Source organism: Amblyomma mixtum, chromosome 4, assembly GCF_055824585.1.
Source record: "Amblyomma mixtum isolate Tamu chromosome 4, ASM5582458v1, whole genome shotgun sequence".
NCBI classification, from domain to species: Eukaryota; Metazoa; Arthropoda; class Arachnida; order Ixodida; family Ixodidae; genus Amblyomma; species Amblyomma mixtum.
In genome coordinates this window covers 67,805,850-67,831,678 of record NC_143015.1, presented here as the reverse complement: position 1 = coordinate 67,831,678, position 25,829 = coordinate 67,805,850, and the positions used below count along the sequence as shown (strand labels likewise).

Sequence of the window (25,829 nt, the reverse complement as noted above, 5' to 3'; positions counted from 1 at the left end):
GCGTCGTTTTGCGCGGTTGCAATATGCACTCCATTGACAAGGTGGTCCTGCCTTGAAATTTCAAGGCACATTCGCCAATGTCAAACACGAAGTAATCCTGGACCACCTCAGTCACACCAACTGTGGCCAGAAAACATTCCATTACTGAAGATAATTTCTTACAGACCAAGCCTATATATGCATACAAGATGGGGAACACGGACCATACACCATCGGCTGGAGGAGAACACCTCAAGGTGCAGTCCTGTCTACCCTCCTCTTCAATTGGGCGATGCTTCAGCTTCCCTCCAAACTGTCGTCTCTGCCCGGGATACATCACGCTCTTTATGCGGATAACATTACAATCTGGCCCACTCAAGGTAACCAGGGCCACATAGAATCCTGCCTGCAAGCAGCGGCGACCCTAGTCGATGACTACACGGCCTACTGCGGACTCCAGTGCGCCCCATCTAAATCGGAATTTGTGCATGTGCAGGGTCGGTCAAAAGTTTCCAGGCCGCAGGGTCTGCTTTTGAGCCGCATAGTCAGGATGTTACGACATCACCGAAGCTCACAGTATCTCTATAGGGTAGAAGAAGTATCGTTCTAACCTCTGAGAGCCTTGAAAGCTTTATTGCTATCATAAATGCCAGGATATAAGTACGCAAAGCAGACCCTGTGGCCTGGGAACTTTTGACCAACCGTGTACGTCCCTCCCCTCGGGACACAACTCCGCTGCGCATCAGTCTCCCCTCGGGACCGGTCCGGGAGGCCAAGGAGATCCGCGTCCTTGGCCTCTTCATACACCACCAACGCAGGGTCGACACCACCCTAGCCAAACTTGGCACGGTGGGAGACCAGGTCGGCCGCATGGCCCGCCGCGCCTCCAGCAAGCGGGCCGGATTACGCAGAAAGACGCGCTGCAGCTTACCCATGCTTTCGTAACGAGTAGAATCCTCTACACAACCCTCTACTTGCACCTGCGCAAACGCGATGATGACCAACTGGAGGTCATCCACCGGAAAGTCATCAAGCGGGCTGTCGACCTCCCGGTCGCCACGTCCAACCAGAAACTCCTGGCCTTGGGCGCAGCGAACACATTGTGGGAGCTTCGAGAAGCCCACTTAGTGAACTAATACACGCGTGTTCCACAGACCACGTCCGGTCGCCACCTCTTTGAGCGCCTACACATCAAAAACGACTACCACATTGAGGAAAGCGAGAGAGTGCCAGAACCTTGGAGACAAGCCCTCCGGGTCCGACCCCTTCCCGCAGCATGTCCAGAGAAGACCATAGCGGTCGTCGCCAGGCGCGCGCGGAAGCATTGGCGCGATACTATGCTAACCAACAACAAATGTATTGCGTGGATGTTGCCGGCCCACACCACAGGAGGTGGTACACGGCCGCAGTCGTACACAACACAAACACAGTTAACGGGCTCACTTTCAAAGCCTACAGCGAAACACATGCGGAGGAGATTGCCATTGCTTTGATTTGGGCCCCCGGTCACCAGGGACTCCAGGGAAACGAACAGACCGATCAGGCCGCCCGCCCACTCTCTCCCCGGGCTATCTCCCTGTCCTTGGAAGTCTACTCCCAATCAGATAATATCGCCCTTACATTCAAACGCATCACCGATTACTACGAGAAGGAGCGCCAGCGCTACCCGGCCGCTTGTAAGGCGTTGGATCGCCCCGACGAGCGCCTCCTCATCAAAATTCTCACTAACACTGTAGTGTGCCCGGTGGCGGTACATTTCAGGGGAGCGCTTTTTTGACCTAAAGTGCGGTGAGTCGGAAGCCTTAAGCGTGGTGGTGCTGCTTGTGTCACTGATGTGTGGTTAAGATGTTAAGCTTCGCCTCTAAGAGTGGAAGAGAGAGAAAAAAATCTTTATTATAAAAGGAATTCGGGGCACGCCCCAGGGTCCCCGCACGACCCTACTGCACTCAAGTGTGTATGTTCCTTAGGTCCATAACACTGGCAGCCCGGCCGGTGGCGATGGTCTGAGCGGCCGGGTCCTCCGAGCGCAGCAGGGGCTCCCAGTACTCCTAGGTCTTGAGGTTCTTTAGGTCCCGCGGGGGAGGGTCCGCCGGGCACAGTGAAAGGATGTGGAGGGAAGAGGCGAAGGGTTCTGGGCATAGGGCGCATGCCGGATTGGGGAAGGAGGGATGATAGTGTGCTAGCGTAAGGGGTGAGGGGAGAGAGTGTGTCTGTAGTCTGCACCAGAGTGTTGCTTGTTTGTTATCTAGGGAGGGGTGCTGCGGGGGGTAGAGCTGGCGTGAGGCTCTGTAGGCCTGCGTCAGCTCGCTGAATGACTGCATGCGCTCCTTCGTAAATCCCCTATCCGAGGCCACCTGAGACCGGTTTAAAGAACCTCGGGCTAAAAGGTTGGCGGCCTCGTTTCCGGGATTCCCGGAGTGCGCAGGCATCCATATCAGCTCCACTTGACGGGGTGAAGGTGCATCGGGCTAGTCCAGTATGCCAAAAACAGGGACATGGAGTCGGCCTCGAGCAAAGTTTAGAATCGCCGTTTTAGAGTCAATTAAAATGTACCGGGCTTCCGTGCGGTTGATAGCAAGTGCAATGGCGGCTTCCTCTGCAGCCTCTGGGGAGGTGTCTGGATGGAGAGGTAGTGTGAGTAGGGTGGATAAAGAGTCCACCACAGCTACTGTCGCTTCATCACCCGTGCGGCGATCGCCGGCCGCGTCTCGAGCGGACGCGCCTCATTTCGGCTCCGACAATTTTCGTCCGGATTACCGCAAAATTCCCTACGACCGCGAAAATTTTGCTTGTACTCGACGGTTAACATCACCCGGCACCCGAAGACATCGCTCTCGACCGGGTGGGCCAATTTTTGGGCCTTTTAGGCCCATTTATGTCTTCATCCCGTGGGAGCCCTAGCAAGGCCTAAAGCCAAGCAGCATGTCTCCAGCGTTCTCCGCGGATGCCATGGCGGCCTCCGCTCGCCGCGGGTACGATCCCGAGACGATGGCATGGACTGAAGCCGTCGCAGAAGCCCCGTCTTCTCCTGAAACCTTTACTCCGACGCAGGAGATCGTGAAGGAAGGCCTCTTCTCGTTGGTGGCACTTCGCAAACGCCAGCAGCGCCTGAACACCTCGGCAGTGAACGGACCCTCCGTGAGTGCCCCTGCTTCTGTGCATCCAAATACTTCAAGTTCAAACCATCAGCTCTCGCAATCAGCGGGATCGACGAAATGGCGGCCTACCGCTATGCCTGGACTCCGCAAAGAAGACTTCACGATCGTCATCAAGCCCAGAATGACGGTCTCCCTGAAGACGGTTCTGCAGAACGGTGAGCTTGGTGCTTTGCTCTCCGCCTATGTCAATGCCTCCTCGGTGGACACCTTAGTATCTGGCCCATCTGGGACCAGAATATCGTTATCGCCACCACTCAAGACGTGAATGCGCGAACGCGCTCGCTCGTGAATTTACTCTGAAAGCTTCCAAAGGCTCCATCCCGACGGTCGGTCACGCCAAAGTCAACGGTGAAGTCTGCAGGGGTATCATTACCGTCCATGAGCAGGAAACTTCTACCTCCCTGAAATCGAAAGTCCAGTGGCGCGGAGGAGAGATAGCCTTCATCCGCAAGCTGAGGAAGTCGACGATTGCCCTGCTCACCTTCGTGGGGCATAAAGTGCCACGTTACGTGCACTATAACAGTGCGGTGACCTTGGTACGCGAATACAAGTGGACTATTCCCGCGTGTTTCCGATGCGGCACCATCGGCCACCGTGTGGACTTATGCCCGGATCCTCAACGCAATCGCTGCGGACACTGCGGCCAAACGGTCGCAGTCCTCGAAGACGGCAACTTGGAGACCCACGAGTGCACCCCTTCCTGCATCGTCTGCGGTGGCGGCCACCTTACGGGCTCGCAAGACTGCAAAGCAAAATTCCGGCGGCTGCAACGACCGGGAAACCCAACCGGTCAACGAAAGCAACGTCAGTGTGCAGTGCCCCCGGGAGCTGACACCACTCCAAAAGTTCCCCCACCTGGCAACAAGCTGGTGCAAGGCACATCCGGACCAGCGCCACCGGCGGGCGCGTTGCCCGGGCGTGTCTCCAAGTCCCCTCCATCAACAAGCCAAAAGTCGTCACATGATCCAGGCGCACCCGTATTCCAGAACGGAGATTTTCCGCCTCTCGAGGGCCGTCCGCTTGGCACACCAAAGAAGACATCACAGCCAAAGGTAGGCAGCCGAGACGGGCCTCCTCCGTCCCCCCGCACTCCCCTACTTTCTTCCCCACCAACCCTTCCGCCTCTTCCCCCCCCCCCCCCCGCTTAACTCTGAGGTTGCGGACCTCCGCCCTGAGCTCGAGACTCTCCGGGCTCAAAATGCTCAACTCCAGGCCAAAATTCATGCGCTAGAAACGGCTCGGTCCTCCCCGCCTATTGCCCAGGTAGCTCCGGAACCGATGCAACAAGTGCCGGTGGACCCGACATCATCTAGCTCTGACGCGCGTTTCACCGCCCTCGAAAACGCCCTTGCCGCATTAGCGACTCAGATGTCAAATTTCGGCCAAATTCAAGAAAACCTGTTCAAGTCAGTCACGGCCACGGTTGCGGCCACCGTGACGGCCAATATTAAGACGTGGCTGGAGTCAAACCCCAGGCTTCTACGCCCAATGGGGCCCCTCAAAGACGCAAACCGCCCATCAATATTCAACCGCCCCATCGATCTAACCGAACTCAAGGAAGAGCCGGAACCGATCCAGCCGCAGGTGACGGAACGAGTGCCGGCTCTCGAAGGCAGTCTCCCTTCAAATCAACATGGCTGCGTCCCCTCCCAACCAACACCCTAAAGGGCGCCGCCCCCCGCAAAGACAGCAAGTTTTTTCCCTTGTGCAATGGCATTGTCGGGGTTTCAAAAACAGGACCAAACGCGCCCACTTAAGGGCGTACGTTGACAACCTCGAACACCCCGCCGCAGTCCTTGCGTTGCAAGAAACCGGAGATGCGGTTAAGCTCACGGGCTATAACACTTTTCAACGAGACCCGTTCACCTGTATCCTAGTCCATAAGGGTTACACAGCGCAGGAGGTTGATCTCGACCTAAATTTGGATTATTCGTACGTGATGGTCTCTGTTCTCCCCCTGCGGCGAACAGATAGCCCCGCACACATACTTAATATCTACTGCCCCCCGAAACTCAAAAACATCACTTTTTCTAACATCTTTAGCGCAGCGCTAAGGATCGCGGGTCGCGACCCCCTCATGATAGTGGGCGATTTTAACGCGCCCTGTCTCATGTGGGGGTTATTGCAAGGAAGAGACGCGTGGTCGTAAGTTGGCGGAACTTATATCTACGCTGGGCATCACTCTTCTAACCGACCTCGCCCACCCAACACGTGTAGGGAACTCCGTCACTCGGGACACTTGCCCCGACCTTACTCTCGTGAAACACATCCAACACGCTGAGTGGATCAACACCGAGGACACCCTCGGTAGCGACCACTGCATACTGAACACTGTCATTTACACTCGGCCCTTACGTCGCCCCCTTGCGCAAGCCAAACTTCCCGACTGGAACGCTTTCCGCCAGGCCCTCCCAGTAACTTCTCTCATGGAACAGGACTACTCCACTTGGGCACACGGACACATGCAAACACTCCGTTCGCACGAAAAGCATATCCAGCTTACGGAGCGTGCACCTGACGTGGATAATCACCTTATGCACCTCTGGGAAGCTCGCCGCAGCCTCACTAAGCGATGGCGGCGGCAGAAACACAACCGTAAACTCCGCGCTCGCATCTCTGACCTCACCCAGCAAGCTGCCGAGTATGCTGCCCAGCTCGCAGACACTAACTGGGTAGATCGATGCAACAGCGCAGCAAGACATATGTCCAGCCGCAACACTTGGCGGCTCTTCAGGACTCTCATAGACCCCACACAAACACGCTCGGAAACACAGAAACACATCGATCGCGCGATACACAACTTTCAAGGAAACACGAAGCAGCTAGCGAACACCTTGCGCTCACAATACCTCAATCAGGATCAAGACCCGCGCGGGCAGGATTATTCGTATGCAGGCTGCGATAATCCGGAACTGGATCAACTTTTCCAGCTTCACGACCTTCGCGCGGCTCTTGCCAAAATGCGCAGGGGGACGGCGCCCGGGAGGGATAAGGTCACAGTCAAATTATTGGCGAAACTTCCTGATCGGGCATACGAAACCCTACTCGAATATATTAACGCCATTTGGACCGGGGACACTTCGTTGCCACCGGATTGGAAGACATCATTGGTAACCTTTATCCCAAAGGCGGGGAAACCGGTAAACAGAGACAACCTCCGGCCCATCTCCCTCACTTCATGCGTAGGAAAACTGATGGAAACGATGGTCCGTGACCGCCTCTCAGAATATCTCGAGAGCAAGAACTCCTTTGCCGACACCATGTTCGGTTTCCGACCAAGTACGTCCGCACAAGCCATCCTTTTACAGCTTCATCACGAGGTTCTCGAACCCATAGAACACCCATACAACGACAAAATAGTCCTAGCACTCGATCTCAAGGGTGCGTTTGACAATGTTAAACACGGCGTCATACTAAAACACCTTAGCGAGATCAACTGTGGTCCTCGTACATTCAATTACATCAAAGATTTCTTAACAGACCGCTTGGCCTATATACGTATACAAGAGACCGAGTACGGCCCATTTGAGATGGGAACGCGCGGCACACCACAAGGCGCTGTGTTGTCCCCGCTTCTCTTTAACATTGCTATGATGTATCTCCCGGCACAGCTGTCGGCTGTCGGCAGTGTTCAGCACGCGCTGTACGCCGATGACATCACCATCTGGGCCACTACGGGAAACATAGGAGAGATGGAGGAATGCCTGCAAGCAGCGGCGAGCATAGTTGACCACTATGCCACGTACTGCGCCCTCCAGTGTTCCCCGTCCAAGTCAGAATTTCTGCATATTCGATCTCCGAAATGCAAAATCTCCGTTCAGCTTTCTCTCGCAAGCGGCCCCATCCGTGAAGCGAAGGAGCTACGAATACTCGGTCTCTTCATTAATCAACATCGTAAGGCAGACACAACTCTTGCCAAACTCCGCAAAGTCGGCGACCAGGTGGGCCGAATGGTTCGCCGCGTTTCCAACAAGCGAGGAGGGTTGCGAAGTAAGGATGCGATGCGGCTCGCGCATGCCTTCGTAACAAGTCGAGTACTGTACTCGACTCCTTACCTCCGCTTACGGAAACATGACGAAGATCACTTGGAGATTGTACTCCGCAAAATTTTCAAGAGAGCCCACGACCTCCCGATATCCACTTCCAACGCGCGACTCCTCGCGTTGGGGGTGGTGAACACCTATCGAGAACTCCGCGAGGCGCATCTCGTTAACCAATACACGCGTCTCGCCCAGACCGTGTCCGGTCGCCGCCTCTTGGACCGGTTACATATCAGACATGATCACCATACCATGGAACGGGTTCGAGTGCCAGAACTGTGGAGAAGCGCCCTCTACGTTCGACCCCTTCCGACTAAGATGCACAAGGAGGACCATAATGGCCGGCGCCAGGCGCGGGCGAATGCCCTGCACCGCCACTATGGCTCAAATAAACACGTCTTCTACGTCGACATTGCAGGCCCCTACCGCTCCAGGGGGGAATGGTACACGGCTGCAGTCATACACGAGGGAAAACAGGTGGACGGCCTCTCGTTCAGAGCGCCCAACTCAACGCATGCGGAGGAAGTGGCGATCGCCCTCGCAGCCTCCCATCCCGACTCTAAATTCATCCTCACAGACTCTCGCGGAGCCTGTCGTAACTTTGAGTTCGGTTGGATCACTCCACTCGCTCACCAAATTTTACACCGCAGCACTCGCGACGGCGATCCAACTCATCGCTCAATCATATGGGTCCCCGGCCACCAAGGCATGCCAGGTAACGAAGCCGCCCATGAGGCAGCCCGCGCACTCACTCACCGGGCACCAGGCGTCCCTTGGGAGGACCTTAACCCAGATCACAGCCCTCTCCTTTCTTTTAAAGAAATTACTGAGCACTATCGTGCCGAACACCGGCGATACCCAATTCCTATCAAAGGACTGGGTAAAGCTGGCGAAAGAATTCTCCTCAGGCTCTTTACAAACACCCTGTTGTGCCCGGCGGTTCTCAAGCACTTTAATCCTTCTTTTGACGGCCGCTGCTCATTCTGTGGGGAGGTTGCCGACACCTTCCACATGGTTTGGGCATGCAGAAAAAATCCTTCTCTCCCCCCAATCACCCCTTCCCCTACCCGTGAGGACTGGGAGGCGGCCCTGCTCAGCTGCCAGGAACTATCGGCCCAACAGGCCCTGGTTCGGCGGACTTGTGTAGCGGTCTCGACCAACGGGATCCCGGCATGAGGGACTCCGCCTAGTATTGTAAGGGGTGAGACCCATTAGGGGCCTCTCCCCGAGCACCTCTCTGTACATTACTAAATAAATGCTTTCCTCCTCCTCTTCCTCCTCATCACCCGTGCAGGCAGCGTCCACCCATACGGCGTCCGGCTCAGAGCCGTACGCTCGATGGAGTGCCTTCGCACGGGCTCTGCGGCGCTGCTCATGGTGGGACGGATGCATACTCCTCGGGAGCGGCCTGATGAGGAAGAGTGGAACGCGTCAGCGTCTTGCAACGCTGCCAGGGAGTCCACAGAACGCCAGCGCTCGTTCGGCTCTACGCCTTGATCGTCCGTTAATTGGTTTCAGAGGAAAGGAAATGTATATGTCTCGAATATCTCGGTGGACACCTAAACCTCGCCGTAACGGGTAGGGAAGTCAATGGGAGTGAACGAAGACACCGTATTTACTAGACGCGCCTTTGTTCATTCCAAGCCATCGAGCTGGCATGGCGGATTGGTAGCGTGCTCGTCTCGCACTCCGGAGGCCCAGGTTTGATTCCCCAACTGGACGAATTTCTTACTCGGTTTTATTTATTTATGCGGCCTGACTAGAAAGGTTAATTACACTACTTGGTTAATTAAGCAATTAACTAACCTCAGTCCCACTTACTTAGGGCTTTAATTGGCTGCATGGTTACTAGCCAATTTGTAATTGGCTCGTTTGAAATTCGCGTACTCTGACGTCACGACCATTTCGACCAGTTGAAAAGCGTGACATTTCTGTCAACAACTCTTGTTTACCACAAAGAGGCATTAAAGGCTTCCGCCTTAATAAACCAAACTAAATATTTCAACACATCCTTTGATGGCACGTGCCAGTTCCGTGGGGAGGTGGCTGACCCCTTCCACATGGTTAGGGCGTGTCAATCAAACCCATCCATCCCCTTCAATCCCAACCCCACCACAAAGGACTGAGAGACGGGCTGTCAAGACCTAAAGACCCAAAGCCTTGCTTGGTTCAAAGGACGCAGGCGGCGTTGCTTGCCAATGGGGCACCGGAATAGAGGCTCCACCTAGTATTGTGAGGGGAAAGGGTGATTAGGGCCCTAACCCAATCACCTCTGTGAATTTCATAGCCACTAAATGTTTTTCGCCACCACCACCACCTTATGGAATGAACGTATTTAACGTAGAAACGGCTAGTCAGATTGAAGAGGTTTATTTGAACAGGAGTTTCGTACGAAACAGCAAAACACATTACGGCGACAGATGTCGCCCGATGCACACAAAACGGCCAGTTGGAGAACTCCTGCTGCTAAAAATGTTCTAAGGGTACCACCCGGATACGTCCTTCTCCTACCTGTACTCGCCTTTAGCCCACCTTCATGTGGCACCAGTTTTCCCGAAATTCGTACCAAACTTGTGACTCAGCCGTTTCTCGTACACCGTTCTGGTTAGTGTCATAACATCTATCGTTGCATATAACGGACATATGCTACTCAAGTTGGAGGCTAGCTTGTTAGAGGAATTCCAACCGACGACATATGCACCTCCAATTGTGTGTCTTCACAGATTTTCGTATTGAGGCGAAAGCCTTTAATGCCGCATCGTTGTCGACAGAAGGTTGTCAGCAGAAGTTTGTCAGCAGTGTCGTCACGCTTTTGACGGGCGTCCACCGAGATAAGTGAGACAGTTACTGCTTAATTTCCTTTCCTCAAATACAATTTTCATTTTCTTCATTAAGGCCCCTCTTTCTTTTTCTTCTTCTCCCTTCCTGTGTGGTGTGGTTCAGATGTCCACCGAGATGACAGAGAATTACTGCGCCATCACAGAACTTATACATCACACACATTCACTTCCTTTTATATTAATAGCAAACATATACCACCCCCCGTCCCTGCCGATGGCCCCGCTAGAATCACTTCTGCGAAAGCTACACCATCTAGCAGAGAAACATCCCCTACTCATCGGTGGGGACTTCAACAGTCAGCATACCGACTGGGGATACACAACCACGACACATCGAGGTCGCAGGCTCTGGCTGCTCCTGCAGAACCTCCAACTCACTGTGCAAAACACGTTTCAGACGCCTACACGGATCGGCAACAGTGTCAGCATGGACACCAGTCCGGACCTGACGCTGAGCCTCTGCATCCGCGGCGTTACCTGGAACAGAACACAACATACACTGCGCAGTGATCATTACATTATAGAAATCACTGTCCCGTACAAACCACCCCGTCACGCAGATACAACACACAAAACTCCTTAACCGGGATGCCCTTTGCGCTGCACGCACCGCCCTCCCACACACCCATTGCAGACATCGACGCATGGGTGCAGTCACTCAAGCATGACGTTCACAACACGCGACACATTGAAACTACAACCGAAACCCCTACCCTCGACACACGCCTAGCCCACCTCTGAGAGGCTTATCACAGCCTCCTGGAATGCTGGAAACGCGACAAACTCAACAGAGCGCTTAAAATGCGGCTGGCCGCGCTGCAGATACAAATCAAACAGCACTCTGAGGAGCTCTGCCGATCTAACTGGGGACAGATATGTGACGGCATCGCCGGAAACCTGTCCAGCAAACGCGCATGGCAACTCCTCCGACACCTCATTGATCCCGCACGCACCAAATCAGCAACACAACACCACGTAACACGCCTCACACACGAACATATTGACGATCCCGAAACCCTCTTAGACACACTTCAAATCATGTACACCTCTCCAGGTGCCCCCATACCCCTGCCCTACTACACAGGACAAGCAAATCTCACACTCGACACCGACATCACGGAGACGGAGGTCATAGCGGCCCTCCTGATTCTCCGCGTCAACTCCGTACCTGATGCAGACCAAATCACGAACTCCATGCTCCGTAATCTGGATGACCAATCGATCACCCACATTACGAAATACATCAACCAGTGCTGGAGGGACGGTAAACTTCCGTAGTCCTGGCGCCACGCGAAGGTAATATTCACACCTAAACCCAACAAACCACTTACACTCCACAATCTTCACCCGATTTCGCTAGCCTCATGCCTCGGGAAGCTCCTCGAGCATGTTGTGTTAGCGATTCTCACAAGTCACATGGCAGACAACAATCTTTACCCGCATAGCATGCTGGGATTTCGCCCCCATCTATCGGTACAGGACGCCATGCTGCAACTCACACACGACATTTTCAACCGGCTTCTTCCAGGTCACACCAAGGCAGTCTTAGCTTTGGATCTCTCCAAAGCTTTTCATCGCATTGAGCATCAGGCCATCATGACTTCTCTATCCCCATTGAATGTGGGTGTGCGCACGTATGCCTACATTCAAGCATTCCTCACTGACCGCACGGCTGAGATACACTTCGGCCCTCTGTCATCCCCCTCCTACACGCTTCAGAGCATCGGTACCCCTCAAGGGTCCGTCCTCTCTCCCCCCTCGCCCAAAAATTGGCAACTATTCCCCACCTGAAGCACACTCTTCATGCCGACGATATCACCCTGTGGACCACCCACGGCAGTGACGACGGCATAGAGAACACCTTACAGGAAGCAGCCACACTCACACAAAATTACGCACGAACCATCGGACTGTTCTGCTCCCCAGAGAAGTCCGAACTCTTCCTCATCCTACCTAAAAACCACCGCTGTCCCCGCCGCTCCCCCATTGCCATTGAACTGAATGGTGACCCGGTACCTGAGGTTGGCATCCTCCGTGTATTGGGCCTGCATATCCAGAACGATGGCAAAAACACCACCACCATCAAGAAACTCAAGCAGGTTGTAGGCGCGATATCGCACCTCATCCGCAGGGTTTCGGGACGTCACAAAGGCACGAAGGAGTGCCACCTATGTCGCCTCATTCATGCCTTTGTCCTCAGCCGTGTGCTGTACTCTACCCCATACTTACAACTATCCAAACATGACAATTGCTTTGGATGCTTTGATTCGCAAGGCATTCAAGGTAGCACTTCATCTTCCCCTCAACACACCCACAGACAGATACTAGGCCTGGGCCTCCACAACACGATCGGGGAACTGGTGGAGGACCACCGAGAGGCCCAATACGCCAGGCTCACACAACCCTCCACAGGTCGGTATATCCTGCACTCCCTCGAAATCAAAATACCGGCCAACGACTCAACCCTCCTCGCCATCCCAAGACCCCTTCACCGAGAGCTCCTCACCAGGCCACTCCTGGGGAATAAGTAAGTGGTGGTGAAAACATTTATTCAGAAGGAACTGGAGGTATGTTTTGATCAGCCCGTAAGGGACCGATCCTTACAAACACTAGGTGGAAGTCCCTAGTTTGGGACCTCAGTGGCGGTGGCCGCCGCCCGGGCGCGCCTGACTAAGGCTTGTTAAGCCTGTAAGTCATGGCAGCCGAGCAGGGTCGCCTCCCAGTCCTCCCGGTTTGGGTTGGGGATGGGGGAATGGCCAGGTTGGAGGGGCCGGCCCACACCATATCATAGGTGTCCGGAGACACCGCACTACAGTGCGGGCAGTTGCCGCTAAAGGAGAGGTCGAAATGTTTTAGTGCTGCCGGGCACAGCAATGTACTGGTGAAGAGGCGGAGGAGGAGCCGCTCATCCGCCTTCTTGATGCCTTTACATGGGCTAGGGTGAAGGCGATGGCTATCTTGACAGTAGGTTTGAACGTATAGGCCGGATTAAAATCGGTTTCCTGATCAGGTGGGGAGAAAACAGCCCGGTGAGAGAGCGCGCGCGCGGCTGCGTCTGCTGCCTCGTTTCCTGCCAACCCCTGATGAGCAGGGGCCAATATAAGGTAACGGTGTGCGGGATCCGTATCCCCTATGCAAATTTGGTATATTCGATAGGCTAGGAAGGGAGTGCAGCCGTGTTCGACGTTCCAACAGGCCCCTAGCGAGTCGGTGATTAAGTATTTTGAATCGGAATGTGAGGCCGCGAGAGCAATCGCGACCTCTTCTGTGTTGCACTGCGGGCTCTGAAAGTGAGGCCGTTAACTGTGTTGCTCTTGTGAACTACCGCGGCCGTGTACCATCCCTCGTGGTGAGGGCCGGAGGCGTCCACGTAGTATACACCTGTTTTGTTGCCATAATGTCGGGCTAGCGCTTCCGCTCGTGCCAGGCGCCGACCATTGTGGTCTTCGTGTGACGTGTTTGCTGGAAGAGGCCGCACATGGAGGGCACGTCTCCACAGTTCTGGGGTGTGAAACCTGTCTTCCATTGGAGAGGTGTGTTGCATACTGCACCCGTCCTACCGTGAGCAGCGCCACAGAGCCCGTGCGAAGGCATTCCATCGAGCGTACGGCTCCGAGCCGGACGCCGTATGAGTGGACGCTGCCTGCACGGTTGACCTGCTGCCTCCCCAGAAGCTGCAGACGAAGCCACCATTGCACTTGCTATCACCCGCACGGAAGCCCGGTGCATTTTAAGTGATTCTAAAACTGCGATTCTATATTTTGCTCGAGGCCGAGTCCATGTCCCTGCTTTTGGCATACTGGACTCGCGCGATGCACCCCCGCCCCGCCAAGTGGAGCTGATATGGGTGCCCGCGCAATCCGGGAATCCCGGAAACGAGGCCGCCAACCTTTTAGCCCGAGGTTCTTTGAACCGGGCTCAGGTGGCCTCGGATCGGGGATTCACGAAGGAGCGCATGCACTCATTCAGCGAGCTGACGCAGGCCTACAGAGCCTCACGCCAGCTCTACCCCCCGCCTGGCTCCTCGATTTCGGCATCACTGCCCTTCAGCGTGCCATCGATATCGTGGGGAGCTATGTAGACCCCAGGGGGCTGCGGTGCTCTCCAGCCAAATCTGAATTTCTCATATTCCGCAAAATCAGATCCCCTACGAAACCCCCACCGGTCATCGAACTCAGTATTCGTGGAGTCCCCATTCCTCGAGTACCCACAATTAAAATATTGGGCCTAATTCTGCAAGAACACGGCTTCAATGGCGGTGCAATTCAGTAGCTTCAGGGAACCTCGCTGCAAATTATGCGACTCATTCGCCGAATTAGTAACTGCCACTCGGGCTTGAGGGAAAGCAATACTCTCCGTTTAGTACAAGCCTTTGTGATCAGCCGCATAGCTTACATATGCCCTTACCTACATCTCAAGTCAGCTGAAAAAGAGAAAGTGGAGGGCATAATCAGCAAATGCGTCAAACAAGCAGTTGGGCTACCTATGCACATAGCGAGTGAGAAAGTGTTAGGTCTCGGCCTTCATAACACCCTAAGTGAGATTATTGAAGCGGTAACCGTCTCGCAGTACGAACGACTATGGGCCACACCAACTGGCAGACACATTCTGTCCACACTAGGCATAACATACGAACGACAAGGCGGACCAACAACTGACCTTCCCAAACATATACGCCAGCTTCTGGTCATTCCTCCACTACCTCGGAACATGCACCCAGATTTCCACGCTGAACGTCGTGCAGAGAGAGCCAAATCATTAGGCAAACGCTTTCTTAATGATACCTCTGTGGTATATGTAGATACAGCAGATTCTTCGGCTGACAAGATGGTAGCTGTGGTCACCACAGAATGTGTTACATTCATAACTGGGGGCACTATACGCACTAAGCACACACATATTGGAGAAGAAACAGCCATTGCTCTAGCCATTGCGGGATCCTCGGCAGAAACCATTGTCAGCGACTCAAAATTGGCGATACGTAACTACACGTTTGGAAGAATCTCCCCACAAGCAGCACGGATTCTGCTAAATTATCAGCCCACGCGGCGCATTCGCCTAATCTGGACTCCTGCTCATGCCTCCTTTGCTGGTAATGAGGCGGCTCATAACCTGGCTCGAGAACTGTCCCGCCGAGCTGGGTCGTGCAGCCCACCCACCCTATACACCGGCAAGGACAGGATATTTTCTTACAGAGAAATCCTGCAGCACTACAGGCTTGCAAGACTCAGATTCACCCCAGCAGATAAAACGCTCTCCAAGCAACAAGCCAAAGCCTGGCGGAAACTTCAAACTAACATCTATCCAAATCCCCAATTGTGTAGCTTCTATTCGGAAGGACTCTACTCAGACAAATGCAAAAATTGTGATAGCAAAGCCGATCTAAATCATATGATCTGGAACTGCCCTCAGTCCCTACCCGCGAGTCAGTTCATTACCGACTCTGCTCATTGGGAGGCTCTATTGCTCAGCCCCGACCCGGGGACACAGATCAAGCTCCTTCAGCTGGCTGAAGACGCCGCCGCTGCCCAAGGAATAGCGGTCGCCGTTTAAGCGGGGGGCGAGTTAATGTCGCTCCTTCTACATCCGATGGAAATAAAGTTTCACCACCACCACCTGAGAGCTGCCCTGTAAAACACTACAATACAAAAAGCTACCGCAGTTGCCAAAGACAATAAAAAAAATTACTAGAGACACTTCTGAAATTCTAAAGTGTGCTTGGCGAAGGCCTTGTGGTCAACCCAACGCCGCTTTCCCGAACCGCTTGGCGCGTGGCGGGCTTCCCGCATGTGCAGTTTTTATTGTCTTTGGTGACCGCGGTCTCTATTTTGATTGCAGTGTTTTAGAGCGAGCTCTTTGGCGCCCGTTTCGCGCCGTCGCCGTCGCCGTTGCTAGTTCGGCGTTCATTGTGTTCATAGGCGTCGGAGTTGACGTTCTGCACTCCGATCATTTGAAGGAAAGGGAGTGCGCAAACTGGATTCCTGGGTCAGTGGATGCCTGAATGGCGCTGTTGTGCTGTTTATGCGGCCGTATGTGCCGTTGCTTAGCAACCGTCGGGGCGGACACCTGAGCCGCACCGTACAGGAAGGGAGGAAGTGGGAGTGAAAGAAGAAAGAGGGGCCGTAGTCTAGGTGGTGTTGAGTGAAGAAAAAGAAAACTGTATTTGAGGAAAGGGAATTACGCAGTAACTGTCTGGCATATCTCGGTGGACACCCGTCATCCGTTTGCAGAGGAAGGGAGGAAGTGTGTGTGAATGAAGAGTAATGAAGATAATGAATTTGAGGAAAGGAAATTATGGAGATGGTTGCGCCCTGCGCGGAGGAGAGGCCACAGTTGCCACGATTCCAGCGCACGGACGGACACGGCGAGCATGAGCCATTAAAGGATTTCGCCTTAGTAAAACAACGAACCAAGTTGTGACGCGTCCGTTCGTCGGACAGTGTTCCGGATGGTCTCATGCGCGCGTGTGTCTTTGTGTGCCGATCTCAAACAAGCCGAACCTTTGCGTTTGTAGTCCAGGAAATGCACACTCCGCCAACCTCATCGCCGTGTAGCGAGAGGGTCCGAACGTTGGCGGTGCGCGGCCCAACCAATATGCAAACACAGGAAGTCGCAGAAAAATTAGGCAGTAGCTTAGCTCTGGTTAAGCCTGGATACACAAGCGAAAAGCTGCAGTTATGCTTCGTTTGACGTCATGGCTGTCGCAGTTGGCGCACAATGCACTGGGAGCGCCACGATAGCAGTGGAGGCATTCGGCCGTCCACACACGGAGGCAGAGGAGGAGATGCGCGTGTAGTGAATACGGTGTTGTCTCAGAAGGTTGCTTTAGAGACGTGTACTGTGGTGTCCTTTCGGATGTACACCAAGATATGGAGACAGGCATTTCCTTTCTTTAAAACCAATTTTCATTCCATTTCACTTTTCTTAAGGCCCTTACAGCGCTGTTCGGGTATCCTCCGAGATATGAGAGACAGGCGTCGTTTCCTTTCCTTAAAATCAATTTTTTTTTCACTTTCCTTCCCGTATGGCGCGGTTCCGGTGTCCACCGAGATATGAGAGTTTCCTGGCGCACTGTTTGACTTTTATTTATTTTTCTTATTTTTGATATTTAACTTCCTTCATTTCTTTTTGATTCTCGTTTCTGTGCTTATTTTTATTAACTTTTTAATTACGGAGTCGGCGGCCACCTGCGTTGCGTGTGATGTCGCTCGGTTTCGCGCGTGCGCAGAAGTGGCAAATCTGGCCTCCGGCTCACGCGAAGCGCGTTGTTGACGAGCCTAGTCAAGCTTTTCGCTTCAAATCCAGGACAGGGTTTAGACCGTGCCCGTCGCGGTTCCTCAGTATTTCGGGCGCTCCGCTACTGAAATGGAGTTGCCGGGTTCGACGCCAGCCGCGGCGGCAGCGTTTCGATGCAGGCAAAACGCAAAAGACGCTCGTCTGCTGTGCGTTGTGTGTGCACGATAACCCCCGGTTGTCCAAATTATTCTGGAACCTTCCACTAAGCAGCTGCTTCTTCCTTCTTTCACTCCCTCCTTTACCCCTTCCCTTAGGGCGCGGTTCAAGTGTCCAGCTAGATGTGTGACAGATACTGCGCCGTTTCCTTCCCTCAAAAACCGTATTTCAATTATTTCGACCGCCAATACGATTAGACTGAGAACTAGACACACTTATTTGCTCCGTGTAAGCGGGTGCGGGTAGTTGGCATATAGGAACGAAGGTCTCGGTTGTGAGCTGGTCGTTAGCCACGTCTTCTCCAGTCCATCAGCCGTTGCCTACAGATTTCTTGTACAGCTCTTTGCGCCGATTTGACGCACCGAAAAGATAAATGTTTAAAAAACAAATCTTGATGAAGGACAATACATTATTTATGGTTTTTAAAATATGTATATTTTGCTCCACCCAGACTGGAGTTATGTTCATGTGCATGAAGATGACCATGTTCGAACTTGCGGTAAGTGTAGCTGCATTCTCGTTCCTCTCTCAACCTACTGCCTTCTGCCGTGCCTTTCATAATGTAGATTTTGGGCTACAAATTTGCGTCGTTGACACTTTCCGGCTAATTGAAGCACTTATTTTGCCTATACATGAGCAGAGGTAAAGAATTTCAGGACCTACTATACGAAGCCCGCCTACAAACGATATCGACAAGTCGCTAGCTTCCTCCAGAGACAGAACGAAATCCAGTAATACTGCGAAACCACGCTTTTACGTGCACACCACAGACATGCTCTGTTCACAAAGTTTTGTATGCAGCTGTTGTCCTACGGCGTGAAAAAAAAATATATGTTAAAGATACTTGTTCGCTGGAAAAAGAATATATCTAAATAACTGACGCAATTCAAGAACAGACGCCCAGTGCATCAAAACTACGTGTCTTTTCTTGCCAGTTTAGGAAAAAATGTGCGTAGCTTCCTAGTTGAAAACTGCCCGATATTAAGAGTTCGAGATTTCGAGATTTTCAAATTCTGCCGCTACCTGCGGGCATAATATGAACTGCTCACAGTTCTTCAAAGCGCCACGGTGGTCTATAGAACTGGCTTCAGCGTTTCAGGTTTAATTTCTGAACAGGAGCTGCTAAGCCCTCGTGGGAATTTCGTGTATTCTTAATGTGAATTTCTTGCGTGAAAGAAAGGATATAACATATTTATATCGGCAGTACCAGTCTAAGGGGCGGAAAGTTAGTTGCTAACCAAGAGGCATCAAAGAGCATTGAGGACGGATCAGCGAGCAATGAGAAAGAACACGATATGTCTAACACAGAGGATAGCAGATTATAAAGGAAAAAATTACAGGTAATGAGACCCAAGGAGAAGATAAGAGGAAGATGACACGGGCAGGGCATGTGCGGCACACAGCACGTTACTGTATGTTCTTTGGACTGATTGGATTTCCAGCCAGTTTGAACCGAAGGGGGCCAATTCAAGTGGTAAAATGAGGTTAAAAAGATTGTGAGGGAGAGTAAGTGCAACTTGGGATAGCGCAAGTGGAGGTCAATTCTTGGAGGGACAGACTCGCAGTGGATTCAGTTAGGCTGATGGTGATTAGCTCAGTGACGCTGCAGTGACGCTGCTCAGTGACGCTGGAGTCTCTGTCTACGCATCCAAATCAGTGGCTCCGAGATGTTGTACGACTACCATCCATGCAGAAATGCTTGCGCATGAGGCACGCATGAGGCAATATGGCGGTGTGGGAACTGTGTGACGTGGTAAACATGCATAAGGTCTTCCGCTTCTGGCTACGTCAGTTATGAGTGGTGCATATGGCGTTTTACAGCCATCTTAAGTGTCTCGACCACTTCGAACGCGCCATGCACAAAGGGCGGATTAGTTTTGTTCTTTATCAGTCATATTAATTTGATGGGTAATGCCACATGAGGCCAAACAGAAAACGCACACTAATAAGGGAGACGAATGGTTTGTGAATCTCGCCGCGCACTGCCGGAGAAATATCAACTCACGTCATTTAGCGAGATATACCGTGTTCTGCAACTTTATCGGCACAGGTTTGAAAAATTCTCCCGCCACAACCGTTGGCTCGTTTGTGGTGAAACCGCGCACAAAGCTTCCTTATTGTTGTCCGTTTTAAGGCATAGTAAGTATAAAAGTGGTACTTGCTAGGTTTGGTCACGCGAGATGCGAAACAAGAAGCACCCGTGTTGAGATCGAGCCGCCGTCATCGAATTTCTGCCGAAAGATACTTGTGGCGCCATCTGGCATCGCTGAAGGAAAGCGCCGAGGCGAGCGCTGCAACGAGCCTGAACGAGCGCGGCGGCTTGCTTTGAATGCGTCGTTCGGGCCATGTCGTCTGCTTAAAGCGCGTGAAATATTTTTCGGCCAACGCATTTTGAAAACTATCGTAAACAGATTAAATGACTTGAAGGTGATTTACCACTAAAAGATATGTTCTGCATTGTCTCGTCGTATATTTCTGCTGTCTGCTTTCGCGGCGCTTTCCTTCAGAGATGCCAGGTGACGCCATAAGTATCTTTCGGCAGAAATTCGATGAAAGCGGCTCGATCTCAACACGGGTGCTTCTTGTTTCGCATCTCGCGTGACCAAACCTAGTAAGTACCACTTTTATACTTACTATGCCTTAAAACGGACAGCAATAAGGAAGCTTTGTGCGCGGTTTCACGACAAACGAGCCAACGGTTGTGGCGGGAGAATTTTTCAAACCTGTGCCGATAAAGTTGCAGAACACGTTATGAAGCGATTACAGTGTAATGTCTACATGGGGCGAGGGTGGGGATTTTCAGTGCTGGGTGAAAAAGTGGGTGGAAGGAAAGATAGGGGCATCTGGGGCTGAGCTCTTCAAGCGAAGGTGGTATTAGACGCCGAAGAGAAACGAGAAGACTTGCGTTTGGCGAAAATAAAAACCCTAAATATCGATTCCAACACGAAGAGCAGCACAAACAGGCTAAGAAGTTGTATCCGCCTCGCATGCGGGAGGTGTGGGGTTCGATCCTCAGTGCCGCCGGGTACCCACCGCTGATACAGTGGGCACAAGCTTTCCGCTGGTCTGGAGCTCGGCTTTGTTGGAGTGAAATGCTTGGGGAATGGGTTTTTGACCCAACATTGAGTAGAAGAAAACACTTTGTGCCATGGTGCTCTTTCCCCGCACATGGCCTTGTGCCATAAATATCCATCATCATCATCATGGTTAAGAAGTCGTACAATAGGAAGATGTAACGCATTTCCCAATGCAGTTCATATGTCCGTGTGGGGCCTTAATGACAACTCAGCGAATGCAGCTAGTCTCCCGTCACTTTAGACGGTTTATTGTCGCATTTTTGTGAAATTATGCCATATGCTATATAACAAATGAGCTTGGGTACAGCGGTGTTGTGTTTTAAAAGCATTACAACCAGCACTTGCTCGTTGCAGAATCGGGGAAAAGAAAAGAGTGCCGTGCTGGAGTACGCTGGAAAGGTAGTGGTAAGTGCACGCTCCTAAACCATCTCTTTGCAAGGATCTATTCCTAATGTCCTCCTTAAGCGTGTCAAATTGAGGAAATTCTTACAATGCCTTCTTAAGTCACAATAATCCTTCACTGCTGAGCTTTACTAAAGAAGAAATATTAACTTAGGTGGTCCGAAATAATGAAACAGTGAAGGTTAAGGTAACTTGTTGTAATAGGTTTGGTTCATTGGGGCTTAACTTCCCAAAGCGACAGAGGCAATGACGGACGCCGTAGTTAAGGACTCCGGAAATTTCGACCCCCTGGGGTTCTTTAACGTGCACTGACAGCGCACAGTACACGGGCCTCTAGAATTTCGCCTCCATCGAAATTCGACCGCTGCGGTCGGGATCGAACCCGCGTCATTCGGGCCAGCTGCCAGAGTTCTAACCACTGAGCCACCACGGTGTAGAAACTTGTCAAATAAAGGTTTCCTATACAAAGCCGGGTTTGTTTCTGAGGAATCAAGATATTTACAATATTGTGCCTAGTTTTCCTGAAAAGTAAAAAAAAAGAGCAGGAGGAAATGTACTGAGGAGTCGGTTGTCAAATGGCTACAAAGATAATGTACCCTCAGCGCCCAGGTCGAAACGTATTTCGCAATGATAGTCTGGCTTTTTAAAGACAGAACTAGGGATTGGGAGACGTATCATGCAAAGGCTACAAATGCAATTGAGAAGAACTTTAAGCGCTCGCTTCTTAAACCAGCTAAGGCTAAGACTAGGGGGTTGCAGTTGCTTAATGAGTGCAAGCTTGACAGGCTGCGGAAGGAGGTGAGCAACTGCAAAGGAGATGCACTGAAAGTTTTCTTCAACGCAAAAACTCACAAACCCGAATGTCCCTTCAGAGCCATCATCACAGAGCGACACAGCTGGCAGGCACGTCTAGGCAGGTTCATCCAGCGTCACCTGAACAGTCTTTGTACTGTGGAGCCTTTTTGAAGTCGCCGCCTCAGCCGTCTTAGTTGACATCCTACGGAGTGACGTCTGCGGTGGAAACTCTGCATTTTCAGTGGATATAGAGGAACTTTTTTACTCGATGCCACACGATAACCGGTTCATTGCTGTGAGAGAGCGTATTGAAGAGGCGGGTGAGGTGCCTTTTCAGAATTCATGTTGTGTTAGTATTGAATCATTTCTGAAACTCTTGGCCCTGTACCTCAATTCTACAATCATAAGCTACAAAGAATATTTCTGTGTCCAGAAACGTGCGATTTGCATTGGCTCAAGTGTCGCCTCTGTGCTATGTGAAATTTGTCTTGTCAAGTTTGGATGTTTCCTACAGTCTCAGTTGAACGATGTGCGCGTTGTACGTGTCTATAGAAATGTAGATGACTTCCTTGTTGTTCTCAACCTTTCGTCTAGAGATGACTTGGGTGTAGTTGCAGACTCGATTTTAACCCGATTCAAAGGTATCATGAATCACTGAATTTTTCCATAGAACTTCCGGCTCACGATTCCATTCAGTTTTTAGATATTCACCTGTATTTTAATTCTGTTGGTCATTTTTGCTGGGCTCACGAGCCACGGTCCAAGAAAGCGCTACTACTTTTACGACTCTTCTCATTCGAAGCTCATTAAGCGAGTTATAGCAGCCACATGTCTCAGGTCGGCACTCCTCAAGTCATGTCCGCACAAAGTTGGTAGTAGTTTTCACAACCAGGTTCAAAGACTTAAAGAAGCAGGCTTTCCTGGCGATGTTCTTATGGCTGTCGCAGAAACTCTAAAGAAAAAGTTACACAAAGAAAGAGAACACATCCAGTTATCTAACATAAATGTACCGGGACAACATAAAAGGAAGTTTGAAGTTATGTCCTATGTACACAGCCTCTCGCACAACTTGAAGAGAGTGGCAGCAAAATTTGTTATTGATGGGGTATTTTCAGCTCCCCTCAAGCTTGCAAAGCTTTGCGCTCTGGCAGATCATGAGAGCGTCAAGAATTCAGGTGTAGCACAAAAAACACAAGAAGCCGCACGTCTCATGCGCCACAGATATCGTTTATAAGATCCCTCTCCGTTGCGGCAGTGTGTACATTGGGCAGACGGGCAGATGCCTCAACGTGAGGCTGAGTGAACACGCATCTTCGCTTCGTCAGCAAACTGATGAGCACTTGCCAAAGCATCGCAAGAGCTGCCCAGGTTTCTTTCCCTCTTTGAACAGCACGAAGGTCTTAGGAAGGGGTAAATGTCAATTGGCGAGGGAAGTCTTGGAAGCTCATTAAATATCACAATGCAGTAGTGACACGTGCATTATTAGCACACCATCTATTTACCTAATGTAAAAAGAAAGAAAGTTTCTAAGACGCACTTAATGTTTGTACAACAGTCTTCATGAGTGGTGGGTATTCCTCCTCTTTTTCTTTTACAGCATTTTTACAGATTATCACAGTTTTGTCATTCTTTCAAGTTTGCACATGCGTGTCTTTTCTCGAGAAGAAATGTGTCTTTCGTTGATCGATTTCATTCAGTTGTAAGTTGTAGCCCCGTCCTGTCCTCATCTTTCTGTGTCCTGTTTTAACGCTACGTTTTTTCGTTCAGTCTAGGGATTGCAGGCAGATACTTGTAACCTGTCGCCCAATATGAGCATTATTTCTGCGCATTATTTATTCTCTTTATTTTTTTCTTCACTGGTCATCAAACTTCGATATTAGAGCTAGTCGTAGGGATTCAATACATGCCGGGTACCTAAACTAACATCAAGTCGCCAGACACCAGTCGTAGCTTGGAAAATAAATCGGAAAAGAGTTATTACCGATACACCTAGTTCTGATGTCCATTCATTCTTTTCATCCAGCGTCATTGCCTTATGAGGGTGAATTTCGATGGAGGCGAAATTCTGGAGGCCCGTGTACTGTGCGACATCAGTGCACGTTAAAGAATCCCAGTTGGTCGGAATTTCCGGAGCCCTCCACTACGGCGTCCCTCATAGCCTGAGTCGCTTTGGGACGTTAAACCCCAATAAGCCAAACCAATCATGTGACAATGCCGTCTCCATTAGCAAATTTTGAGAGGCGCTCAGTTATAGGCGGGCTGCAGGGACACAGTAGAACCGAAGCGAGAGATCTTGGCTGCTGCTCTTTCCACATCACTACTCTACGCAAGAGCCTCCATCCCCTCCTCTTCATCCTCTTTATTATCGGGGTTTCCGTCGGTTGAAAACAAACCACGAATACAAACCGCGAATGTGCTTCTCGTGTTGATGTCAGCGACGATCGACACATGACAGTTGCAAGTGCAATATCTAAAGATCACTTGACCACTTCTCCCCTCGCAGCAGCGGATAGAGCATGCGGCAGTCGCATGCACATATATTTAACAAATTTTCTCTGCAGCAGACATTTTTTTTCTCGCAATCCTGAGGGGTAGCCGCATTTTATGCTTCACGAGGATGGCAGCGTGGGCCGGTTGGGTTGAGCGAGGAAAAAAATATTTCCTAGTCCAGTGATGGCGTGACCAGGTGTTTGATTCATTGATTGATTCATTCGTGTTCAACGTCCCATAGCGACTAAGGCTACGAGGGACGACAGAGTGAAGGGCTCCGAAAATTTCGACCACCTGGGATTCTTTAACGTCCACTGACATCGCACACTGCACGGGCGTCTAGAATTTCGCCTCCATCGAAATTCGGCGGCAGCGGCCGAGATCGAACCCGCGCCTTTCGGGCCAGCAGCCGAGCGCCGCAACCACTGAGTCACCGCGGCGGGTTGACTAGGTGTATTCGGTGAGAGGCTGTCACTGGTATCTAAGTTTCGTGCTGGTTTTCGCTGTTGTGGTTTTGCGTTAGAACAGCAATATGTACACTGACAATAAATCAAGGTGGCCTCGGGCCTCTTCAGCGTACATATTCTTCTTTCGGTTATTTCGGATGATATTCCTTTAACAACTTCTCTCTTTAAACCCCTGGGTTTATTCGCTTACACTTTCCTTTGATGCCAAAACACAGTAGTAGTCACTGCATGGAAAATAAATCTCTCAACGTTGCAGTAAAAAGCAAGTCGACGATGGATATGAGTTTCATCGATAGGTAAGCACGATGAAAGACTTCAGCGTAACAATGTTTCATGACCTGGAGTGGTGGCTCAGTGGGCGCTCGGCTGCTGACCCGAAAGACGCGGGTGCGATCCCGGCCGGGGCGGCCTAATTGCGATGAAGGCGAAATTCTAGAGGCCCATGTACTCTGCGATATCAGAGCACGTTAAAGACCCAGTTGGTCGAAATTTTCGGAGACCTTCACTATGGCGTCCCTCATAGCCTGAGTCGCTTTGGGACGTTCAACCCCTTAAAAAATGTTTATTGATACGAAGATTACGAAGTACACACTGCTAGTGCACATATCTGCATTGGCCCAAACTCTAAAATTATGCAAATCAGATCTTTTTTTTCGTAATTTTTGCAGGAATGTATCGCCGCTCGGCAACACAAGGTGATGCCGTACCGGCGCAGCGCTGTTGAGGATTCCGCTATTGGTGACACCGACGCAAACTGAACACCGTCGAGTTACTCTGCATCGCCTACGACGGCAGCGCCCTCTTTGGACGACACCACAGTTTGACCACACTAGTGTCAGCAACCTGGAGGTTTTCCAAATCTGTCCACGCTGAAATAAAACAATCGACTACTCTCGCTGTTCTCCCAGTCTCAGACGTTCATTAAAATTGGAAGCATTATGTCCTCACGCAGTTGTGAAGTAGTCTGGCAGTCAGAGAGAGAGCAAAAAGCCTTCCAAAAGAACCTCTTTGTTGGGCTGACTACGCCCACAAAGAACTCAGTGACCCGGCGGTGCCGTGAAAAAAACCTGCTCGGCTGTAGTCGAACAGAATGTTTGCCGCTCTCGTCCCCGCTGAATTTAAAACTGGC

At 51.4% G+C, this 25,829-nt stretch overlaps 1 protein-coding gene across 1 annotated transcript in view; it reads left to right on the top strand.

The window, feature by feature from the left end:
• LOC149346756 (uncharacterized) overlaps positions 1-25,534 on the top strand; it is a 48,508-nt gene extending 22,974 nt beyond the window's left edge. Inside the window, exons 5-7 of the mRNA XM_089541412.1 lie at positions 17,921-17,968; positions 20,901-20,951; positions 25,369-25,534. Of these exons, the coding sequence (XP_089397538.1) occupies positions 17,921-17,968; positions 20,901-20,951; positions 25,369-25,458 (189 nt within the window). The 3' untranslated portion in view covers positions 25,459-25,534. The remainder of the gene's footprint in view (positions 1-17,920; positions 17,969-20,900; positions 20,952-25,368) is intronic.
• The last annotated feature ends 295 nt before the right edge of the window (positions 25,535-25,829 follow it).